The 22,936-nt window shown below is 40.4% G+C and overlaps 1 protein-coding gene across 1 annotated transcript in view; it reads right to left on the bottom strand.

The window, feature by feature from the left end:
- Positions 1-2,035: 2,035 nt before the first annotated feature.
- The window catches only part of LOC125241525 (rab GTPase-activating protein 1-like), a 122,737-nt gene continuing 101,836 nt past the window's right edge, over positions 2,036-22,936 (bottom strand). The window contains exons 28-30 of the mRNA XM_048150052.1: positions 20,109-20,202; positions 4,039-4,152; positions 2,036-3,274 (exon numbers count right to left, since the gene is read on the bottom strand). Coding sequence (XP_048006009.1) covers positions 3,102-3,274; positions 4,039-4,152; positions 20,109-20,202 — 381 coding nt within the window. The 3' untranslated portion in view covers positions 2,036-3,101. The remainder of the gene's footprint in view (positions 3,275-4,038; positions 4,153-20,108; positions 20,203-22,936) is intronic.

Genomic DNA, 22,936 nt, shown 5'->3' with positions numbered 1-22,936 from the left:
GTTGCTGATCGGGCAATTCAGGCATTCAATTACAACTGCTTGCACATTCGTAATAAAAAGGTAGAATTTGTTCAAATATGTACATATATATATAATTAAATTAATGTAATGTTTTCAGTGTGAGATAGATAAGTAAGGTAGGCGCCTGTCTGACATTATACTTTAATAATTACTATATGATGTAGAAATGTAAGTAATGAAAACATTAGGTATATTACTGGTATAGGTCTTAGCAGGTTAGAAAAAAAAAAGATAAATGGGCCATTTTTTTCAAAGTTGCCCACCCCACATTTTTTGTAACATGGGTATTTTTTACGCGATTAATACTCAGAATCGCGAGGTCTTTCGATCCTGATAGGAGAAAAAAAAATGTCCCAAGATTTCCATACATTTTTTCGAACCTTCCATTCCGTTACCCCCATACAAAATGTATGAAAAAATGGTAACGGAATGGGGAAAAAACCTCGGGACACTTTTTTCTCTTATGAGAATTGAAAGATCTCGCGATTCTGAGTGAAAACCACATAAAAATTTCCAAATCCAAAAAAAAGTGGGTGGACAACTTTGAAAAAAATGGCCCAAATATTGACGAAGATTTGATAAATTTCGCATTTACCTCTTTTATTAGTTTATGGATTGTCATAGTGACGTATTTATTAGACTACCTTTTCACACGCCAAATGATTAATATGTATGTAAATTACCATTTTGGGGTAACTTATAATAGTTACAGTTACATTAAATTAAGCCTTTTTAATTTTCACTGACCGCTTTCATTATGACAAACAGTTATTTGATATTAAATTACTAAATGTACGTAATCATAATTATAAACATATAGCTGTATACATTGGAATTGGAACGTTGTAATGGTCACACAAAAAAGAATAGGTACATGAAAAGAAGCAATAATATAATAATAAATAATTGATGACGTAATGTTGAAGTGACGTACACTCTCGCGTACGTGTCTTAACCTACAGTACAATATAGTAAGTGAATTATTTATTAATAATATCGATTAACATATATTAACAACGTATTATTGTAATACAAGGACTAGGGTTATGTGCACATTTATATGTCGAATACATCTACACACTTATAAGATTAATGTGTGCACCATCAGTATTACTGACATTATTTACTGACGGTGTGTATCCCAGGTTGCTAGTAAAATACATGACATTGAAAATAAGTATTAAGCCTCGGTGTACACACAACACACACAAGTGTGAATCACAATGAAAATGGATCATGGTGAAGAGAATTAGTATCATATTCCAAGTGAATGTATTTTAAATGACAACCCGTTTTTATTATTCTTGTATATAGCCTGACAAGTTTTTATTTGACCCTCGCCGCGCGATTTTCAGCTGAACTAATTTCTTTTACTGGCAAGGATTACTATTTGACACCCGTCGTCAAAAGTCATCGAATGTCAGTGATGTAAACAAGAAGTAAATATTTTAAACTTGCTAACGGTTTCATCGCAATTTTTCCCAAAATAATATTAATAAAAGTGAAAATAATTATACTGAACGTGATAAATTACTTGCAACAAAAAAGGATGAAGGATTTCACAGCATTTCGATACCAATGTTCTGAAATCGGTTGTTGACATGTCCGGTACTGACAGTTTATAGTGCGGTTCTCCTGTATTGATTAGTTAGTTTCGCGTTTACCCTAAAATATTTTGTTCTTATTTAACGTGTCTGTAGCTCTGCCCTGAAAAATATTTATAGAAATAAGGAGGCCGTTCCCTAATTGCCACCAGTACAGAACAAGGGCCCATACAAAACGAAAATAAACATCGACTTCGATTAAGATACAAGATTAAATAAAGCCAAGTGGTTCAGGCATTCGCCCGGTAAGCGGAGTCCGCTGGTTCGATTCCAGCTCGGAACACTGGAGGCCTTGGTCACGTTTTCTTTGTATATGACATTTATTTAATGTTTATAACATAATAGTGTTACTACTTAAAAAAATACAAGTTAAAATATTTTCTAAGAAAATAATTTAATTTGTTCTTAGAGTAAGATACAAGATTAATGGATTTTAGGCTGTGCGGAAGTAGCGAGTCTTAAAACCTAGCTTATTGAATTTTGATTCCCTAAACCATGTTTTAATTTTCTACAAATATAACGGGTAACCAGTACACGCTGTCCCCATTACATATGACGTCGGCACATTATTGCCATATGTAAGCGGTTTGCAGCGACACTCTTTCAGGGTCAAATAAAATCTTGTCAGGCTTTAGATAAGGGTAATACTCCGGTTTCAAATGAACGGTGAACAACTATTAGGTATCACATATATTAATGAAGACCACACTCTCAATTTTGCTCTTAAGTTGATTTGCGTGATCTTATCATTGGTTGTCTATTACAAATAAATCTAATGCGAGTCATGAGTAGCTCTCACTCACTGTCTGCAGGGTTGGCACATGATTGCCGCGAGAGTATGTCGCCGCGAGATAGACTACCCGTCCTTATGTCATTAATACAGTTAGAAGACGACGTGTCTCGCGGCCATCATGTGCTAGGCCTACTGATTTTACTACATTGACCTCGCAACTGTTTAATAATTATAAGGAGTCTACATTAGTTTCGCCAAACTTAAGAGCAATAATACCAGGGATTTCTTCAACCCACGGAGTTACTCCGCCTGTTATCTTTAGGTTCGGGACCATGCAAAGACTTTTGGGTTTCAGGGCTCCCTTAGTAGCTGATTGTTTGTGGTTAATTACTAAATAGTAAATTTCTATGTACTTGTTTTCTGAAGTCGGTCAATTTGTGACTCGCTTTTACTTGAAAGCAGCCGCTTATGCAAGGTTTATCTAAGTAACTGATATAATAAACTTAAGAGCAAATATACCTCGGAATCTTCAATCCACGGAGTGACTATCGTAGCTCCGCTTGTTATCTTTAAGTTCACGGGATAATGTTTAGGGTCTTCAGGGCACTCTTACTTGTTGATTGTTTGATAGGTAACTACTAAATAGTTAATTTCAATGTACTAGTTTTCACAAGTCGGTCAATTTGAGACATCATTTTTCCCACCGAAATGTTAAAACTTAAGAGCAGAAATACCAGAGATTTTCAACCCACGGAGTGACCGTCGTGGCTTCGCCTGTTGTCTTTGGGCTCGCGAGACTCGCGAGGGGTTTCCGCGACCATGGAGTGACGTTTGGGGTCTTCAGGCCGCCGTCGGGTGATTACGGCGTCGGTCGGCTCGGAGACGCGCCGGTCGAGATTGGCGTGGGCGTGGCCTGCTGGAAAGTTGTGCCATCATTGAAGGATTTTATCGAACAACGTTATGTTCCATTGGAACGAAAACTTTTCTCAAAACAATGTTTAGAGCAATCCTTTAGAGGACATTAATCAATCAGTCTGTATAGGAGCCGCAATCACACACAGGCTTGCCCATACGGGACTTTTAAACTGGCCGTACTTTGACTGTAAAATGTGGCCGGCAACTATAGCCGTCTTTTTCTAACATATAAGGCGAGTAAGAGAGGGATACTAGTAGTTGCCGGCCAAATATTGCAGTGAAAATATGGCCCGTTTAGAAGCCCCTTTTTAACCCCGACGCAAAAACGACGGGGTGTTATAAGTTTGACGTGTCTGTCTGTCTGTCTGTGGCATCGTAGCTCCCGAATGGATGAAACGATTTAGATTTAGTTTTTTTGTTTGAAAGCTCAGTTAGTCGGGATTGTTCTTAGCCATGTTTCATGAAAATCGGTCCACCATGTCGGAGGTTTTTTCAAGATTTTAATTTTGTGGTTAAGTTAGTTACTCAAGGAATCTAGCCTTTCAAAGATATTAAATCGTCAGGTGACGATGACCGGGCATTGTAGACATTATGACGTTTGCCGTGAATGTTGGAAAAAAATATTAAAATTTAAAATGTTTATTTCAGTCTTTTTTTATAGAATTTTACAAACAAAACTCTTAGTCTATTATTAAGAGTTTTGTTTGTAAAATTCTATAAAGAGAGACACCATTTCGAGTCCAGCCTCAATTTGGAGACACTTACCTGGTCCTTGGGACCCTGTGAAGGAGCCCTGGCGCCGCAGGGGCTGCGTCGGTGTCTCCGCTGGCAGATAAGTCTGGAACGAAGGCCGGTTGTGAGCGGCCTCCATTATAGAACCTGTTAAAGAAGGAATATTGTATTAATATATTATAATGTAGCTATTCGTTTCTATGGGAAAATTGTTGCATAAGGGGCTGACAACACCCAATTGCGTAAAATTGATGTTACTTGCGCAGTTTTTTAAGAAAAACTATTAGTCTTAGTAAGGTAAGTAAATTATATGTTATTATTCATTATATTTCAAAGAACATAGCCGTACTCGATACACGATTTAATGAAATCGGCTCGATAGAAAAAAATTGCAAAGATTGGTCTCGAGTTCGTCATTAAACGGTTGTGTGTCGTTCAATTATTTACTTAGTTGTCTTTAGTTAATATTATAATAACAAATATATACATATCTAAAACACTAACGAAACATTTTACACAAATAATGCATCTTTCTATTTTATTTTAATATTTTTCCGCACTTTTCGTACCTATCCGCCCTCTTTTAGTGACATCGCGCTCTCACTTACTCCCATACGATTAGACAGTGTACGCTAGCGTCAAGGCCATTGGGTGCTGTCAGCGTCATAAGGCCTGGAGTGGACGCTCGGTCGACGTGGCGTGCAGCGGGGGTGCGTGGACTCAGCCGGCGTACTATGCTTCCAATTTTATCACTTATCCACGTGGATAAAGTATCCGGCTTTCAGGTACAAGTGACAGATGTTTTATCCACGTGGATAGGATAAAATTTTACGCCGGCAGGACTTGTAACCGTATGCCAAATGAGATCTTACATTTGGATCAGCGATTTAGATAAAAAATTGGTAACTTTCCTTTTTTGTTCATGGTAACAAAAAAGGAAGGTTTCATACAAACTACATAGGACATTTTGGGAAACCTAGTGGATCTTACTCAGCATCATGGACTCTATCAGACTACCAATTTTTATCAAAATCGGAGACGTGATCCAAATGTACAAACATAACGGGAATAGCACAAATATAAGCGTGCACGAGGGCCGCACACACCTAGTCCCATTAGTATGGGTAATTATAAAATTAAAAAGAATAACGAGGGCCGCACACGAATACCTAGTCCCATTAGTATGGGTAATTATAAAATTAAAAAGAATAATTGGTAAAACCCTGACAATTACAGTATGCTACCTATCCCAACAAACTTAAAAAGCGTATCTACATTTTACGAATTAATCGAGTACAAGCGGTAAGAGATTTCTTACAATCTGATTTATAACCTCACTGTGAGATAGTTCTACAGTGGCCTAGGGTTCCAATTGGTTGACTGTACACGTGCACAGTCAGCAATAAAAATATACATACGTTCAAAGTGCTAAAAATATGAATACTGACTTTATTTCATGTGCCCTAAGGTCATGTTTACACATTTTTTGAACTTTGACTGTATTCATATAATTGTTGCCGACTGTACTTACATTTCCGTTTCATTTTACCTCACTCGAATATGCAGATAATCTTATTCTAATCGAATAGCTTTCAGACTATTATTTTTTCCGTTTCTTTCGAACTACATCTAAATATTATAAAAAAAGAAACTGACTGACTGACATATCAACGCACAGCCGAAACCCCTGGTCCTAGGGATTCCAAATTTGACACGTAGGTTTCCTATAAGATGTAGAGGAGCACTAAGAAAGGGTTTTTCAAAATTCACCTCATAAGGGGGTGAAATGGGAGTCCAAAGTTTGTATAGGAAAACAAGATTAGATTAGTACGCGGGCGAAGCCGCGGGTAAAAGCTAATACATATTATAATAAGAATGTATTTAGATTCTAATAGGAATCCTAAAATAACACGTTAAGGCCTTATAATATGTATTGAGTGTTCGTGTGCTCATCTTTAATAGACATGTGCGGAACAAGCCCCTGGAGCCTAGGTTAGCCATACAAAAACACCACGTGACCCGGCATGGGATTTTACCACGTGATCCACCCCTGGGCACGAAGCTGGATACGCGCTTGTTACAGGAATATGTAATTACTTATTTGCAACATTAGGTAATTAACCTACCTACTCGTTTTTTCAAGTTACTTACCACATAGTTACTACTTTTAAAAAATCTCGTATCTCACGCTGCTCCTCAAAGTTAAAACGCAGTAAGTCTATATGCATTCCATACATACTTACTACAATTTTCTTTTCATTGACAGATGAAGATACAAGTTTTTTTAAAAGTAGTGACGATATGAAGCTACATATACACTATTCAATTTTGTCTACATAATGTTAGCGGTTATATCCTCGTAAGGCCCAATGTACATTAGAATGCACATAGTTGTTGCAATCTAATTAGAATCGTTTTCCTGGGCTTGTCCGCCGAATAAGAAGCAAATTGTAGTGTAGTATTTCGTATGGAAAAGTCGAATACCACTACTTAAGAAACTAAATCTTTTTAGTTATAACTTACATCCGTTATAGGCTTAAAATTTTCTTAATCAAAAGTTCTCTGACTAATCTCATATGCTTATATCTAAAATATTAAAGCTGTGTATGTGTAGTCGGAAAACAAAACTAAAACACTCATGTGATTTTATTCAGGTAAAATAAAAATAAACGAGAAACACACGAAACACTTTTATTTAAATTAGGAATCCAATATAAAAGACAAAACTTCCTATTATCTAATTCTCACTACTGAAACACAATTAATACAATTAAACACAAAAATAATACAAAGTATAAAAAGAAATCAAAATTGCCATAATAAAGAAAATCAATTTTAAGAATATCTAAAAATAACACATCATTATTTTATCTACAATTTGGACATGATTCGAAGTGAGAAGTATGGAGATTCTAAGAAATACTTACAACCTAAATACTTATACATACTAAAGATTTAATAAAAGTAAAAATGGGTAAGTACATATGTATGTATATCGAATTATCGAATATATCATGTTCTAGGTTTTTTTTTGTCTAGGAATGATATCTTTGCCTTGCTTTTAAAAGTTGATATTACACCCTAGTTCTTATTGCAAATACCACAAATTTTCTAAATTAGATCAAATATCACTTGTAACATTCATAACTAGCCGGTAATTATAACTTTTAAATAAAATAGCAGAAGAAATGATGTCCTGACAGAACTCGCCTGGGCAAGCACGTTGTTACTGTATATTCTACTCGTGATAAACGATAAACTGCTGGCCGAGGGCCGCCATCTTAACTAACTAACTAACTATTTAGGCTCAGTGATCCAAAGTGAATCTTGGCCTCCGAAACGAGAGATTGCCACCTGTCCCCATCCTGCGCAGCCTCTTGCCGGTCACCGACTTGAAGCCGACGCAGATACGCCACCACACTGTCCTCCCAGCGATACCTGGGTCGACCCGCCGGACGGCCACCAGCCGGTCGACCCAAGAACGCTCTCTTGACAGCCTGATCGTTTCCCAGACCCATTCTAAGTAAGTGACCGAACCAGCGAAGTCTGTGGGCTTTCGTTTCGCCGATGATATTGGGTTCGGCCAACTAACTCCTCGATCTCGGCATTTTTCCGGATCCTCCAGGTGCCATCGTCTCTCTGAATAGGTCCCAGGATCCTGCGAAAAATCTTTCTCTCCGCTACCAGGAGCTGACTTTCTTCTTTCAGTGTTAGTGACCAGGCCTCACAGCCATACATAAGGATAGGCCGTATGACGGTTTTATATATCGGTAGCTTAGTATGTTTGCTGAGAAGCCTGGACACTAACACTTTATGAAGGGCTGCACTGCACCGCAAGGAGTTTTGATATGCGTATTTGGATTTCCTCCTCTCTGGTGTTAGTATCGGTTACAGTGCATCCAAGGTACCGAAACTTATCGACTCCACGATAGACGGTACCCCCTACATGAAGACTATCTCGCCTGATGCGTGTGTTCTTGTAGCGTTTCATGTGGAGATATTGTGTCTTTTCCTGGTTGATCCTGAAACCTAATCTAGACGCCTCTTGTTCCAGGACACTGGCTGCCTCCGCTACCTGTTCACGGCTTTCCCCTAAAAAAGCGTACGCTACCACCTTGTGCTTGCCGTTCAGCTCCACCCTAATTCAGGACCTTCCGAACAACATGTTCTAGGGCTAGATTGAAGAGCACAGGTGATAGGGCATCCCCTTGCTTTAGGCCGGTCATAACCACCATCTTGCCGAACAAATTTGCTCGGGCGAGGCAAACGTGCGCGCTAGGGATTGCAATCCGGTCTGATTTTGACCCCAATCCGGCGGATCCGGCCGGATTGGCCTTGAGCATTGAAGGTACCCAAATAGTAATTTTTTTGCATGTTTTTAGCATAATATGAGGTATGATGGTATTTTCCTTCACGATTAATAATTTGAAAGCTTAGAAATCAACATTTTTACCAGGTAACAAGTAAATTTTACTATAATAATCAGTCTCAAATAAAATTCTTTCGTTCCTTTTAAAGTTTCATAGGATAACAAAATAATTTTTACTGTATTGTTTTACAGTAATACCAAAGACATATACATATAACTCCGTATAGACAGATAAAGTCTAAGAAAAAAACGTACCTCAGTACTATACAGAAAAAGGTACGGAGACCTAGATGGCGATACACCTTTGGGGGACGTTCGGCTAGATGGCGCTTGAAGGCTTTGTAGGTTCATTTACGATGAAGAAATAGTCAAAATTAGGAAACTACTTATATTTTTGTAGAAGGCGGTACATCCACAAAATACTAGCGATAAGGGACGTGCGGAGAGAGCAACAGCGTATATCGACTGGTTTAAAAATTGCTCTAGTACGGTTAACTATCAGGACCGCTCCCGCGCCCCGCGCGTTCTCCCCGTTCGTCCCCTAGCTTTGACAAACGTAAAACAGGTATTCAAAACTTAAAACTAATTGCGTCGCTCACATGCCCCACCCCAGTGCTGCCCCCTAGCAGCACTCTTCTCCAACAAGTATTCGAGCGACGCGTGCGGCGGACCGGGTAAGGACACCCGTTTTCGTCCTTATTCTAACCATTCTGGTTCGTCCGTCTCGCCCTGGCAAGGTCTGTTCGATGATGCCTCGTGGCCAGACATTACGGGGCCCATCAGGGTCGACAATGAGAACTAGGTCTCCCACTTGCAAGGGCCTCTGCTCTTTATTCCATTTCTGTCGAGGCAACAAATCTGGTAAAACTTCTCTTACCCAGCGTTTCCAATATAGGTCGGCAAGCCTCTGTGCAATACGCCATTGTTTTCTCAGGAAAAACTCGGAATTATCAAAGATGCCCATCTGAGGTAAGTTAGACGACGAGCCCAATAAAAAATGGTTTGGTGTCAAGGTCACTGCACTTCCAGCTTCCACAGACACGTGTGTTAGAGGTCTGCTATTAACGATATTTTCCACCTCGGCTAGCAGCGTGTTATAAGTCTCTTCTCTGGGCGCTCGTTCCTTCAGGACAATTTTCAGCGAGGCCTTTACACTTCTTATCATACGCTCCCATGCCCCAGCCCAGTGTGGACTAGCAGCGGGAATGAACGTCCATTTGGTCCCGTGATTCATGGCAGCGTTGCGTACCTCATCATTATTTTTCAGTTCCTGAAGTGCCCTTTTCAGCTCGACGTCGGCCCCACGAAGATTCGTTCCGTTGTCAGAGAAGATTTGTTGAGGCCATCCCCTCCTCGCGGCCATGCGTCTGAGGGCCATAATTAAGGCGTCGGTAGTCAAGGACGCGACGGTTTCTAAATGAATAGCCCTGACGGTTAAACATGTAAAAATTACCCCATACCTTTTCTCTCGTCTTCTCCCTATAGCGACTTCTTGCGGCCCAAACAGGTCTATTCCACAGAAGGTGAACGGGCGCTGGTGATGAGCCATCCGTGCTTCAGGTAAGTTTCCCATTCTGGGAATTTCAGGTCTGCTTTTCTTTATTCTGCAGATCATACATTTAGAAGCAATATTTTTAACCGTTGGGCGAAGTTTAGTAATCCAATATTTTTGTTTTAGGTTGTTCACCACGGTTTCTTGATTTTGATGAGCGGCGCTGACATGGTAAGACTTCACAATCAATCTAGTTATGTAATCTTTTCCATCTAGGATTATTGGTCTTTTTGTTTCAGGTGACACATCGGCAGCGTCATCGATTCGGCCCCCGACGCGCAGGACTCCGTACTCGTCCAGGTAAGGTGATAAGGTAAGTAACTTACTATTTTTTTCTATGTATTTTCCCTCTTTCAGGATTTTAATCTCATCACTAAACGACTGGGCCTGTGATTGTCTTATCAGCAGGCGCTCGGCTTCCTCCATTGTCTCGTTATTATTATCGGTAAGTTTTCGACATCCTTTTATAAACTTCAAAACAGCGTGAGTACTTCGGAGCAGACGCAGCCACGATGAAAATCGCGCAGGCTCAGGTACAGGTATCTCATCATTTACCATTTGTATAATGTTAACACACTCTAATTCATTTTCACTGATTACAGGTTGTAAACAATCCTTCGGCCAAGTGCGCTCATTATCGCATAAGAATACCGGTCCGTGTAGCCATTGACCTTGTAGGATAGACTCCTCATATGTTTCTCTGGTTCCCACGTCCGCTATGTTAAGGTTCGTCGGGACGTACCTCCACTCATCACTGCAGGTAAGTTCATCTATTTCGCCTAAGCGATTAGCGATGTACGGCTTATAGGTGCGACACTTATTTCTTATCCAGTGTAAAGTTGTCGTTGAGTCACTCCAGAATATTTTCCGTATAGGTTTAATTTTATGTTCCTTTATTATAGTGTCAGCCAGTCTAGCAGCCAGGACTGCAGAGTTCAATTCAAGTCGCGGGATCGACGTAATTTTATTTGCAGCAATTCGGCACTTGCTTGCCACGAATGCAACGTACACATGCGCGTTGCTTTCCCAGCGCCAGTACGCCACGGCACACATAACCTTACTAGACGAGTCGCAAAACAAGTGCAATTCCAAGTTCGCGTAGCCTGTTGTGGAGTCTACGGGTGGAGGCTCTAAGTCCAGCGGGTGCACGTGCGCGCGCGCCTCATCCTTATCTTGCGCGCCATCCTTGTCTCGCGCGCTGGAGGTGCCGGCCGCCGTCGCGATCGAGTCTGTCTCTTTCGCTCCCGTAGGTTTCGTATGCGCTGCATTGTGGTAAAATCTGGGAAGTCGTATGTTGCGTAATGACTTTAAGCAACTTATCCAGTTGCACCACTTCTCATATATTGTGTTAGGTATTTCCATATCCCAATCTATGTTTTCTTGCCAACATAATTGTATTATCATTTTCCCATGAACAGTAAACGGAGATAAAAATCCATAAACATCAAATATAGACATCACAACACGTAGAATGTCTCGTTTTGTCGGTCTCTGTGTTCCGTTGATAATGTTTTCAGGAATCTTCTTAAATGAAACGTCGAATCCCAGTACATCTTCATGTGGAAACCAGATCAAACCCAGAGTTCGCTCGCTTTCGTATTGTTCTCCGGTTTTGAACTTTACAGCTGCTTCGCCGAGAGTTGATTTTGGCATGGACTCGAGAACTTGTTTACTATTTGAAGTCCAGTTACGTAACTCGAAGCCACCTTGCTGATGTATGGACTTTATATCTCTTATCAACTCAATAGCGGTTTTCTCATCTGGCAGGCTGTCTATATAATCGTCCACATAGTGTTGATTGTATATAGCTTCGCAGGCAGGTAACATCGTAGGCTCGAAGCGCTGGGCGTTCTTGTTTTTTATATATTGTGCTACGAAAGGGCTACAGTTAGCTCCGAATATTAGCGAAGTCATGACGTAGGTATTTACCGGTCCCTTAGGGTCGCTTCGGTATAAAAATCGTAGCGCATTCTGGTCCTCTTCTCTGATTTTGACGCGTAAGAACATATCTTTTATGTCCGCCGTCACACCAATCCTCTGCTCTCGGAACCGCAACATAATTCCAAACAGTGACCTCAGTAGGTCGGGGCCCTTAAGTAGGTAATGGTTTAGTGACAATCCATTCGTTTCAGCGGCGCAGTCAAAAACGAGCCTAAGGCGCTTTTTATTTTTGTTATCCACTCCGAAATGTGGTAAGTACCATGTTTTGCTGGTTACTGCTGTATCCTTTAACTCTTGTGCGTAGTCATTGTCAAACAGGTGTTGGACGCGTTCGTTGTATCTCTCTCTATAGCCATCACATTTTTCCATCTTGCGCTCCACTCCCTTCAGACGAGACATGGCGTGAGGGAAGGAGTCAGGTAATTGACATTGCTCATTCTTCCAAGGGAGTCCAACATACCACCGTCCATTGACAAGTTTGGAGGTCTTGTCAAGTTTTTTCACGGCGCATACGTCGTTATAGTTCTCACGGGGTTTACTAGTTACGCCCAATGAGTCATACGTGAAGGAACGACGTACTTCTTCATGCAGGTCCTGCAGCAGCCGTTTGGTTTCGCTCGCGTCGTCATCGGTGACGTCACTATGGCAGATAAACAGAGTCGAGTGCACCGCGGGCGCAGCTGATGACGTGCCGGGAGTTCTTCCATGTATGCACCAACCAAGAGGTGTACGAGTGGCGCAGGGCTCCTCGGGGCTACCAATGACAATCTCCAACGGTAACTGTAAGTGGTAGTAGTCTTGACCTATCAGTATTTCTGGTTTTAAGTTTTCACTGCAGAAATTATTTTTAAGTCTTTGTAAATGAGTATATTTATCACAGTTCACTAAGTTCATTTTATAGTTCGGTAGGTCAAGGTCATTAGCACTTTGCGCGGTCAGCGTAAACTTTTGTCCATTTTTGTTAGATATAGTTATATCCACGAGATAAGATTCGCACACAACTTCAGAGTTCTTCCATGCGCCACGCACACGCATGCACTCGCGGCGGCCGCGCGCCCCCACCCGTTTTGCGAGGTCCGCGCTTATCATAGTAACCGAGCTGCCGTCGTCAAGCATACAGCTGGTGCTAATCACGCCATAGGGTCCATGGATATTTATAGGCACTACCTTTAACATACCCCTCCGAGTAGAGGTAGAGGATGAGTTCAAGTTCGCCACTACTTCCGAATTAGGCACCGATTCGATCTCGGTCACTTGCACTGTACTATTATTGTCCTCATTATGTTGATCATTAGGCACATAATGCAATAACCGGTGATGCGCTAATCCACAGTTGTTTACGTCGCAGGCGGCGGCCGGACAAGTGTTTCGGTCGTGGTGCGATAACAAACACTTGTAACATAAACCGCGGCGTTTAACATATTGCCAGCGATCTTTGCGTAAAGACTTCTTGAACTTTTTACACTGCGGCAGGTCATGTTTAGCTGTTTTACAGTAACGGCACATGTTATTTAGTTCACTCTGTCCACTTTGCACTAATACAGTTTGCGCGTTAAAGTCATTCTTATCTTGATATTTATTACGTTTAAAATTGTCCGCACGTGTGTTTAATAAAGTAGCACTACAGGTAGACACTTTGAGCGCTTCTTCGTGAAGAAAGTTAGCTAATAAGTCGAATCTTGATGTAGTACCATCGGTGATGCGTTGATAACCGTAGTCGGCCCATTTTGATAACAATATGGTAGGCAGCTTGGACAACACAATAGTGACTAGACTCATTCCTTGTAGGTATTCTTCACGTTTTAGGGCACGTACGGCGGCCACGTAATTTCTTATCTTGTTTGAAAACACAATGATTTCTTTATGGTAATCAGGGGTCATTGTGTTTAACTTTTTAATTTCGTAGACAATCCGGGATAATATGACGTCAGGGTTCCCGAACTGTAGCTCCAAGGTTGACATAAGTATTTCTGGAGATGTGGTACTGATAAGTAGGGCATTCACTGCGTCCTTGGCGGGTCCACGAAGACATTTCCTTAGGCGCCATAGGTTCTCACTATCGCTAAATTTGCAGACTCGGGTAGACTCGTCGAATGCAGATTTAAATTGAAGCCACTCCATTGGGTCTCCAGTAAATGTTGGTAGCTCTTTAGGGGTGCTGATGCGGCTTAACAAATTAGAATTGTTGTTTTGATTGCAAACAGAAGTGGACATCATATCCTTCAGTACACAGGCTAATTGTTGAATTGGACCATCGGTGCCGGGCTCCACGTCGGCCGGCGGGCGCAGCGAGCCTGAAGGTTGACCTTGATCGGCGGCGCGCTGCGACTCCAACTCTAAATTGCTGTGTTCTACCCACTTAGCAATCTCACTTCGATTATCGGATTCTGACGGGGGACTGTATTCATCTTCTAATTCGGCAAGTTCCGCTTCCAAGCGTTTATCGATAAGCTGCATTTCTATTCGGCCGCCTCAAGCTCTAACCTTTTTCTACGAGCCTCGATGGTAGATGTAGATGACTTGCGTGACAAAGACTTGTGTGAGCCAGACATGTTGGACTTTGCACTCTGGGCTTTTAAAACGACTGTTTTATCAGGTTGCACTACTTGTGATTTCTTTTCGGCAGACTCTAATTCCAGCTTTCTGCGAGCATCCATAGAAGCTGTATAAGATTTCTCGGACACAGGTTTATGGCGGCCAGGTACCACTTCAAGGTTAAACATCTCGGATTTCACACTTCGTACTTCCAACAGCTTGTCGTCCTGTACTTTAACTTCACCATCTTTAGCTGCACTTGTACTCGGCTCACTTTGAACGGCTTCGAAAGCTTCCTTTCTCTCCATTTCTTTCCTTACAGTTCTACGAGTTTTGACCATTATCTTCGACGGCGGCGTGAAGAACATCAAGATCCGGTTTGAAGACCACTTTGAAGGCTTTGTAGGTTCATTTACGATGAAGAAATAGTCAAAATTAGGAAACTACTTATATTTTTGTAGAAGGCGGTACATCCACAAAATACTAGCGATAAGGGACGTGCGGAGAGAGCAACAGCGTATATCGACTGGTTTAAAAATTGCTCTAGTACGGTTAACTATCAGGACCGCTCCCGCGCCCCGCGCGTTCTCCCCGTTCGTCCCCTAGCTTTGACAAACGTAAAACAGGTATTCAAAACTTAAAACTAATTGCGTCGCTCACAGCGCTAATATTAATATTTGATATTTTAACACATATCAAGCTAAGAATATGGATTCGATCCTCTTTGGTAATACTTATAGAGCTTTTAAGATACGATGTACGCGCATGAGCACGGACGTTTTCCTCGTGAGGCGTGCGGCCAGTGTGAACCCGGTTATTGTTGAATAAGATAGAAAGATAATATGGCACTGCGTTAGAAGAATCGAAGACTCCGAGCAAACGATCATCTAAACTCACGAAGTTATTCTTAAGTCTACCCCATCCACAATTCAACTTATGTTATTATAATAATTTCTGCAACCTGCAAACCGTATTCTGTTATCGTATATAACCAATAACCTTGATTAAAACCCTTACACTGAGAGAAATTTGCATTGTGAATTTAACAAGTTCGACTTGTTGCGGTTTATCCGTTTGAATCAGCCAAACGTATGTTTAAAACAATATGTGTCAGGTTGTTTTTATATAATCGACTTGTTGATTCAAATATATTGCCGATTCAAATGACAAGTAGCTTGTTGTTTGAACCAAAGAGCACGTAGGCGCTATTTTAACCAAAAAACTTGTTGAACGAACATGAAAACTGGTTGTATTTTCTCTCAGTGTACTTAAATACAAAATAAAATTATTACATACCTAGACCTACTAAAGCAAAAATTGTCTCAGATCACATGGAACTGTTGGCCGGGGCGGATCCGAGGTCAACAAACATGTGACCTGAGGCTTTCTTATTTACTGTTGTTTATGTTTTTCTGTTCGACGGAGCCGGGAAGCGGTAATTTCGTTTAGCGCAGCGGCCTGAAATTTAACGCTTTCCGGCCGGAGGACAGAAAAGAATATTTACTTTTATCGTCAACGCTTGGTTGGCTTCCATATTTCTAGCGTTATGAGATTCGCTTGATTATCACACTGATTTTTAATAACTTTTTATAAACACACAACACGACCTAAACACAACTTTATTATTTAACCTTGGTAAAATAAACCTTAAAAATAATTCCGTAAAATTATGTATAAAACCAGGAACATACAACCTTAACCTTACAGTTAAATATAGATTGTATTAATGATTTCGATAAAAAACGTTACAAAAAAAGTTAGAAAAACTTTGGACAAATTCTTTTTTGGCCAAATAGGAACGTTAATTTACAATTAGGAACTAATAAATCAGCCTTAATGAATGGATATTTTTTGATTAACTAGATATTTGTAACCTAATAAAAAAATCACAACCAAAACAATACATTTTAAACAAACGCCATTACTATAGATATAACCAATTATTATTATAGACATTTACCACCAGGGGCCCATTTCTCAAAACTCTAGGCCTCGCACATGATGGCCGCCAGAGTATGTCGCCGCGAGATATATGACACGTCTTCTTCTAACTGTTTTAATGACATAAGGATGCGTAGTCTATCTCGCGGCGACATACTCTCGCGGCAATCATGTGCTAGCCCTGCTGACAGTTACAAGTTACAAGCGGAAATCTCTTTCCAACTTGTCATGTTAGACATTGACTACCACTAGTAAATTGTAACTTGTAGCTTCGAGAAATGGGTCCCAGAAGTCAACTGACGCCGCAGCTCAGTATCAACCTTCCAGCATTATACCAAGCAGGGGCGGATCCAGTTTCGTAATCAGGGGAGGGGCCGGTAATGTGGTCAATAGGTTCATGATCGCCCCCCTCTCTGGATTCGCGCATCCCAGCAAGGGTCTCGAAAACATGTGGCGCAAGACAGGCGTGTCGTTAAAAAAAGGGTCAAAAGGTCTTGACCGTAGGTAGTCATCTCTTTGCGTTATCCCGGCATATTGGACTAATACCGAAAATTGGTTTCCATAATAAACCGAATTCTAAATATAATAGGTATATTAACCTAACGCTTATATGACTTAATTTCTAGTTATTTTTACTTTTCAAGTCGTCAATGTCATCGAAGTCACCATGTACACATGTTTTGCACTAACACTAAAGAAAATTATTCGATAAATTCCATTATACGTATTGTATATCCAGTTCCAGGATGTTTTTTATTTATTTCCCCACACCCCATCACCTAACACTCTTAAGATTACGTCAAAATAATTAATTTAATCTACAGCCTGGCTAAAACAGAGTAATAATAAAAACCGGCCAAGAGCGTGTCGGGCCACGCTCAGTGTAGGGTTCCGTAGTTTTCCGTATTTTTCTCAAAAACTACTAAACCTATCAAGTTCAAAATAATTTTCCTAGAAAGTTTTTATAAAGTTCTACTTTCGTAATTTTTTCATATTTTTTAAACATATGGTTCAAAAGTTAGAGGGGGGGGGGGGCGCACTTTTTTTCCTTTGGGAGCGATTATTTCCGAAAATATTAATATTATCAAAAAACCATCTTAGTAAACCCGTATTCACTTTTAAATACCTATCCAACAATATATCACACGTTGGAGTTGGAATGAAAAAAACCCTAATAAAACATTATTTTCCATTTTTTATTTTTGCACTTTGTCGGCATGATTGATATACATATTGGTACCAAATTTCAGCTTTCTAGTGCTAACGGTTACTGAGATTATCCGTGGACGGACGGACGGACGGACGGACGGACGGACGGACGGACAGACAGACGGACGGACGGACAGACAGACATGGCGAAACTATAAGGATTCCTAGTTTTTTTTTTTCTTTTAAATATTATAGGACATTCTTACACAGATTGACTGAGGCCCACGGTAAGCTCAAGAAGGCTTGTGTTGTGGGTACTCAGCAACGATATATATAATATATAAATACTTATATACATAGAAAACATCCATGACTCAGGAACAAATATCTGTGCTCATCACACAAATAAATGCCCTTACCGGGATTCGAACCCGGGACCGCGGCGTAGCAGGCAGGGTCACTACCGACTGCGCCAGACCGGTCGTCAATTCTAGTCTAGTTGACTACGGAACCCTAAAAATGGAACTATTCTGATACAAAAGCAGGCCTACGTCACTCGCTCGCGGTCGCGCGTTAAGAACCTATATGCTAGCCGTTCATCCGATTGAACGTGGTCGAAGGGCGCCACGCCCCCGCCGGTATAGTTGTATGGCACGCACCTACTATTCTTCTGAGTTTTAGGTAGTAACTTATTAGTATTAGTTAAATAAAGCGTATATGTATTTATCGTTTTGCAGGCAAGTGAAGGATCGGTACGATAGTAACTTATTAATAATCTGTGACAAAAGGGACACAATAGTTGCCACATGCAAAACAGTTTAAATAGACGGTGGCGTCCCCATTAATTTCTACTGTTCTAGTCAGGCTGTTTATATTTTAAACAATTGTACCTATAGTTAAAAATACTAGAAGAAACAAGTTCATCCATTTGTATAAGAGCCGAGCGTGTCAGATTGTGTACTGAAGTTGTTACTTGCCTGTGATTTTAAATATGCCTCAGGTCCATGAATGTTCATAATTTTTGTGTTATTGCAATTAAATATCACGTAACGGGGTATGTTTAATGACTTGATTTTAACTCACAAAAATTGACGCCCGAAAGCTGCAAGCTGCGATTAAAGACGGGCAACTCAGTGAATTTTATACTAAGTTCATTTGACACGCTAAGTAGATAAGTTTGCTCGATCTAGTGGTCAAAAATAAGACCTACCTAAAACTAAACCTCCTTTTTCTTCCTTACCATAAATTTCAGTATTTTTGTTCAGATAAAACTATATCTAAATGCCTCACAATATACTTACAATTACGTTACTTTGCTTTGTGAAACGAGCTTTTGCCCGCGGCATCGCTCGCGTTAGAAAGAGACTAAAAGTAGCCTATGTCACTCTCCCTCCCTTCAAGTATCTCCACTTAAAAAGTCACGACAATTCGTCGCTCCGTTTTGCCGTGAAAGACGGACAAACAAACAGACACACTCATTCCCATTTATAATATTATATGTCAGCTAAACATCTGTCTTCATCACAATCATCACACAAATTAACTTACTGGGATTCGAACCCAGGACCGCCGCGCACCGGTTTCGTAGACCGGTCATTATCCACCAAACCAGACCGGTCGTCAAACATACGCAAAGTATTTAAAAACAATTCATCAACTATTTATTTAAGAATAATTTACGATGTATCCTGTAAAGAATCATAAGATTTACTTTTATAGGTAGTTCTCTCCTCTTCATACATTACTTAATGGACTATAAAATACCCTGTTTTAGAAATCATCATCATCACATTGCATACCCCACCGGGTACTACATGTATAATATGTATATGTATGCTCATATTAAATCTTACTTAAAATTTATCGTTACTAAATTTAAGCTTAAATATTTGTGCTCCATTATGATATTCACTGATTACTTGCACCATTGTTAAAAAATCACAGCAATAAGGAACCAAGTTATGATAATTATGATCCCGTTTTAAAAAGTGTCTAATATTCATAGATTCAACCAGGCTTGAACGCAAACCTGAGCTCTCTCATCCTTATTCTTACTGCGAGAAGTGTAAGAGTTCTTACCAAGCTTAGATAAAAGTCGTCTAGATATTTTTCTATTTGATCTTCTTAAAGCAACGTTCATAAACAATAAACGTGACATAAGCAAAAACGGCCAGCAAGTCCCACCCAAAAAACGCTACTGCTATCAGTGCACACTAACCCCCTTATTCATAAACGTGCTCTAAAGTTATCAAGCCGATGAAGTTCGTTTGTCCCTTTCCGACGTATTGGTGCGATAGAAAAGGACAAACGAACTTTATCGGCTTGATAACTTTAGAGTACTTACGTTTATGAATAAGGGGGTTAGTGTGCACTGATAGCAGTAGCGTTTTTTGGGTGGGACTTGCCGGCCATTTTTGTTTTCTTACCTCGCATGCTTACGACTCACCTAGCTTTTTATATCTATCTAAAAACAAAGTTCATAAACAATGAACGTGACATAAGCGAATATCGCCGGCATGTCCCACCCAAAAAGCGCTACGGCTATCAGCGCACACTCCAAGTAGTTATACTTCTTTTCATCCTTATTCTTACTGCGATAAGTGTAACAGTTCTTACCGAGAGTGCGAACAAGCCAGGGGGCGACGGTTTGTTTCTGGTTCATTGCGGTTTGGACCTCGTTGAGGGCAGTGTTCAGCTGGTGGCTTAGTTCCTGAAATTGTTAGAGGTATATGTTAGAGCAATGGGACCGGCAGGTTTTTGTAAAGAAATTATAAGTAAGGGACTCGGGGTTTGCCAACGAGCCATGGAGCGTAGCATACTAGGTGTCAAATTGGTGGATCGAGTCCGGAACACCACGCTACGCTCCAAAACTCAAACCGTCGATGTTTCAAGTTTCTTTATTTGGCCAAGTAACAAAACACGTTACATCTAGCAAGTTAATTACAGGTCATTGCTAAAACTAATCATGCAATGTCTTAAAATAGCTTATATAAAACAAAGATATAATTCATATAAGATGTACATTATTTTTCATTTTCTCAGTAAATTCATTGATTGAATAGAACGGATTACATTGAAAGAAATGTTTCAGTTTATTTTTGAATTCCGTACATGTTAAATTTATTACGTTTACAGGCAGTAAATTATAAAGAGTAACTTTTAAGGAGACACCTTGTTTAAATGTTTTGACTAACTTTGTTGCAGGAACGCATAGCTTATACTTATTTCGTGTGTTATATGTGTGAATGTCCTTTCGCGTTTTAAAATCATTCTTACTTTTGTGGATTTCTAATAGGCAGTTAAATATGTACAATGAAATTACTGTCATGATTCGACTTTTTATAAAGAATTCTCTAACGGAAGTGCCTTTGCGTAGATTGTATACAATTCTCACTGAATGTTTTTGAGATATAAGAATTCTTTTTATTCCAACTGCGTTGCCCCATGTAGTTACAGCATAATTTAGATGAGCGTGAACTAGAGCATAGTAAGCCGATATAAGTGTTTTACGATTGACTAAGGGCCTTAGTTTTAATAGTGCATAATTTCCTGAAGCGATTTTGTTACAAATTTTGTAAATGTGAAATGAGTGACTTAACTTATTGTCAATATGATATCCTAAAAATATTGTGTTAGTTACGTTTACTAATCCTATCTCACTAATATTAGTAGATGTAGCTCGGAAGGCGGCCAAGTTAAAATGAGACTGGTCTGGTCACGTCTGCCGAATGCCTAATAAGTTGTGGGCCAAACTCACTACAGTGTGGGAGCCCAAAAATTCTGATCGGGAATCCGGCAGACCCCGCCGGCGATGAAGGGATGAACTGGACTCCTTAGAGGAATGGTCAGACATAGCACTGGATAGAGATCAGTGGAGAAATTGGGGGAAAGCCTTTGTCCAGCAGTGGGTTACGACGGGCTCCAAATAATAATAATAATAAGGGATTTTTAATAAGATAAAACTATGGAATCAACTATTAGAAGCTGTATTTCTAGACCGATACGACCTTCAAGAAAAGAGCTTACTCCCATCTGATCAACTTCCAAGATCGGCAACACACTCGCAACCCCTCTGTCGACCTGTCTTATCTCACTCACACAAGCATGGTACGCGTTCGCCTACACGAGCTTAGACCGTGTGCGTAGGAACGCGTTTCTTTCGTATATTTGATCGCCATTAGTGGGTGTGCCATAATGATCCTCGACTAGAGCCAGCTTGACTTGCGCCAGCTCGAGCTCCAAATCTCGCACGCGCTGCCTCAGTTGAGCTTATCTGCTGTATTATACTTACTAACCATGAAAAACGTCTCTACGCGAGCTAACGGCCGTATCGGTTTCTAAACTATCTCAAGTGTAAATATCTAAAAAACATGTCAAACCAGCAAAGTGAAGTGCTTGTGAAGAAGTGCAAGGAAACACTCTGTAACCTGAAGAAAGAACAAGCTAACACTGCCGCGATGGTCCAAAATCTGACGAAAAAACTTTCGGATCAACATAAATTGATCGACATATTATCCGACCAAATTATGAAGCTAGAAGACATACACAAAAAAACACCTAAGCCCGCTCCAATAACATCAGTCTCTACCCGAGCAAAGGCAAAAGCTCTAGCCAGCAATAGCACCGCAAACGCTCAAACAACCAATGGGAAGTCGCCAATGCACGATAAGCCAATCAGCGACATCGACTCGCCGACCGCCCATACGCCAAAAGCAAAGGACTCGCCGCTCAAACGTAGCGACGTATTATCACCGCTAGCTAAAAATGATGCCGTTACACCTAAAAATTCCAGCGTCGAAAACAGCAGGAATGACACGGGACACAACAAACGAAAAAGAGTATCCAGTCTCCTTATCAAAGGTACTGCTACAAACACCACAATCACTGGAGTCGCAGTCGACACAATTAAGCACGTCCATGGGTGCTTTTTTAGCAAGGACTCCAGCGCCGATAGTGTAAAAGATCACATGAACAGCATACATGAGGCAGAATACACAGTCGAACAAATTCCATCTAAACGTAACGACTATAAATCATATAAAATAAGCATACCGGAATCAGCGTACGAATACTTCATGACCCCATCATCGTGGCCGCTACATGTGTCTATAAACCAGTGGCAGCCCTTTCTTTACAAAAAAACATCACACGTCGAACATCAACCCTCAGCCAACTCCGAACGCGATGCCTAAGAAGATAAGTAAAAGTATAACAATCTGCCATCAAAACGTGAGAAGTTTAACGAGTAAAACACAACATCTCGAACTACTGCTTAGTAACGAACTCCAGTGTGACATTCTCTGCATCACGGAGCACTGGTTAAAATTACATGAAATCTGTCATATTTCCTTTCCAAATCACCAACTCGGGTCCAGCTACTGTAGGACTTCAATTGCACACGGCGGCTCAGCTATCTACGTAAAGAATAACCTTACTTATCAGGA

Source organism: Leguminivora glycinivorella, chromosome Z (genome assembly GCF_023078275.1).
Source record: "Leguminivora glycinivorella isolate SPB_JAAS2020 chromosome Z, LegGlyc_1.1, whole genome shotgun sequence".
Classification (NCBI taxonomy): Eukaryota; Metazoa; Arthropoda; class Insecta; order Lepidoptera; family Tortricidae; genus Leguminivora; species Leguminivora glycinivorella.
The sequence above is the reverse complement of the archived record's forward strand: the minus strand, read 5'-3'. Positions and strand labels throughout refer to the sequence as shown.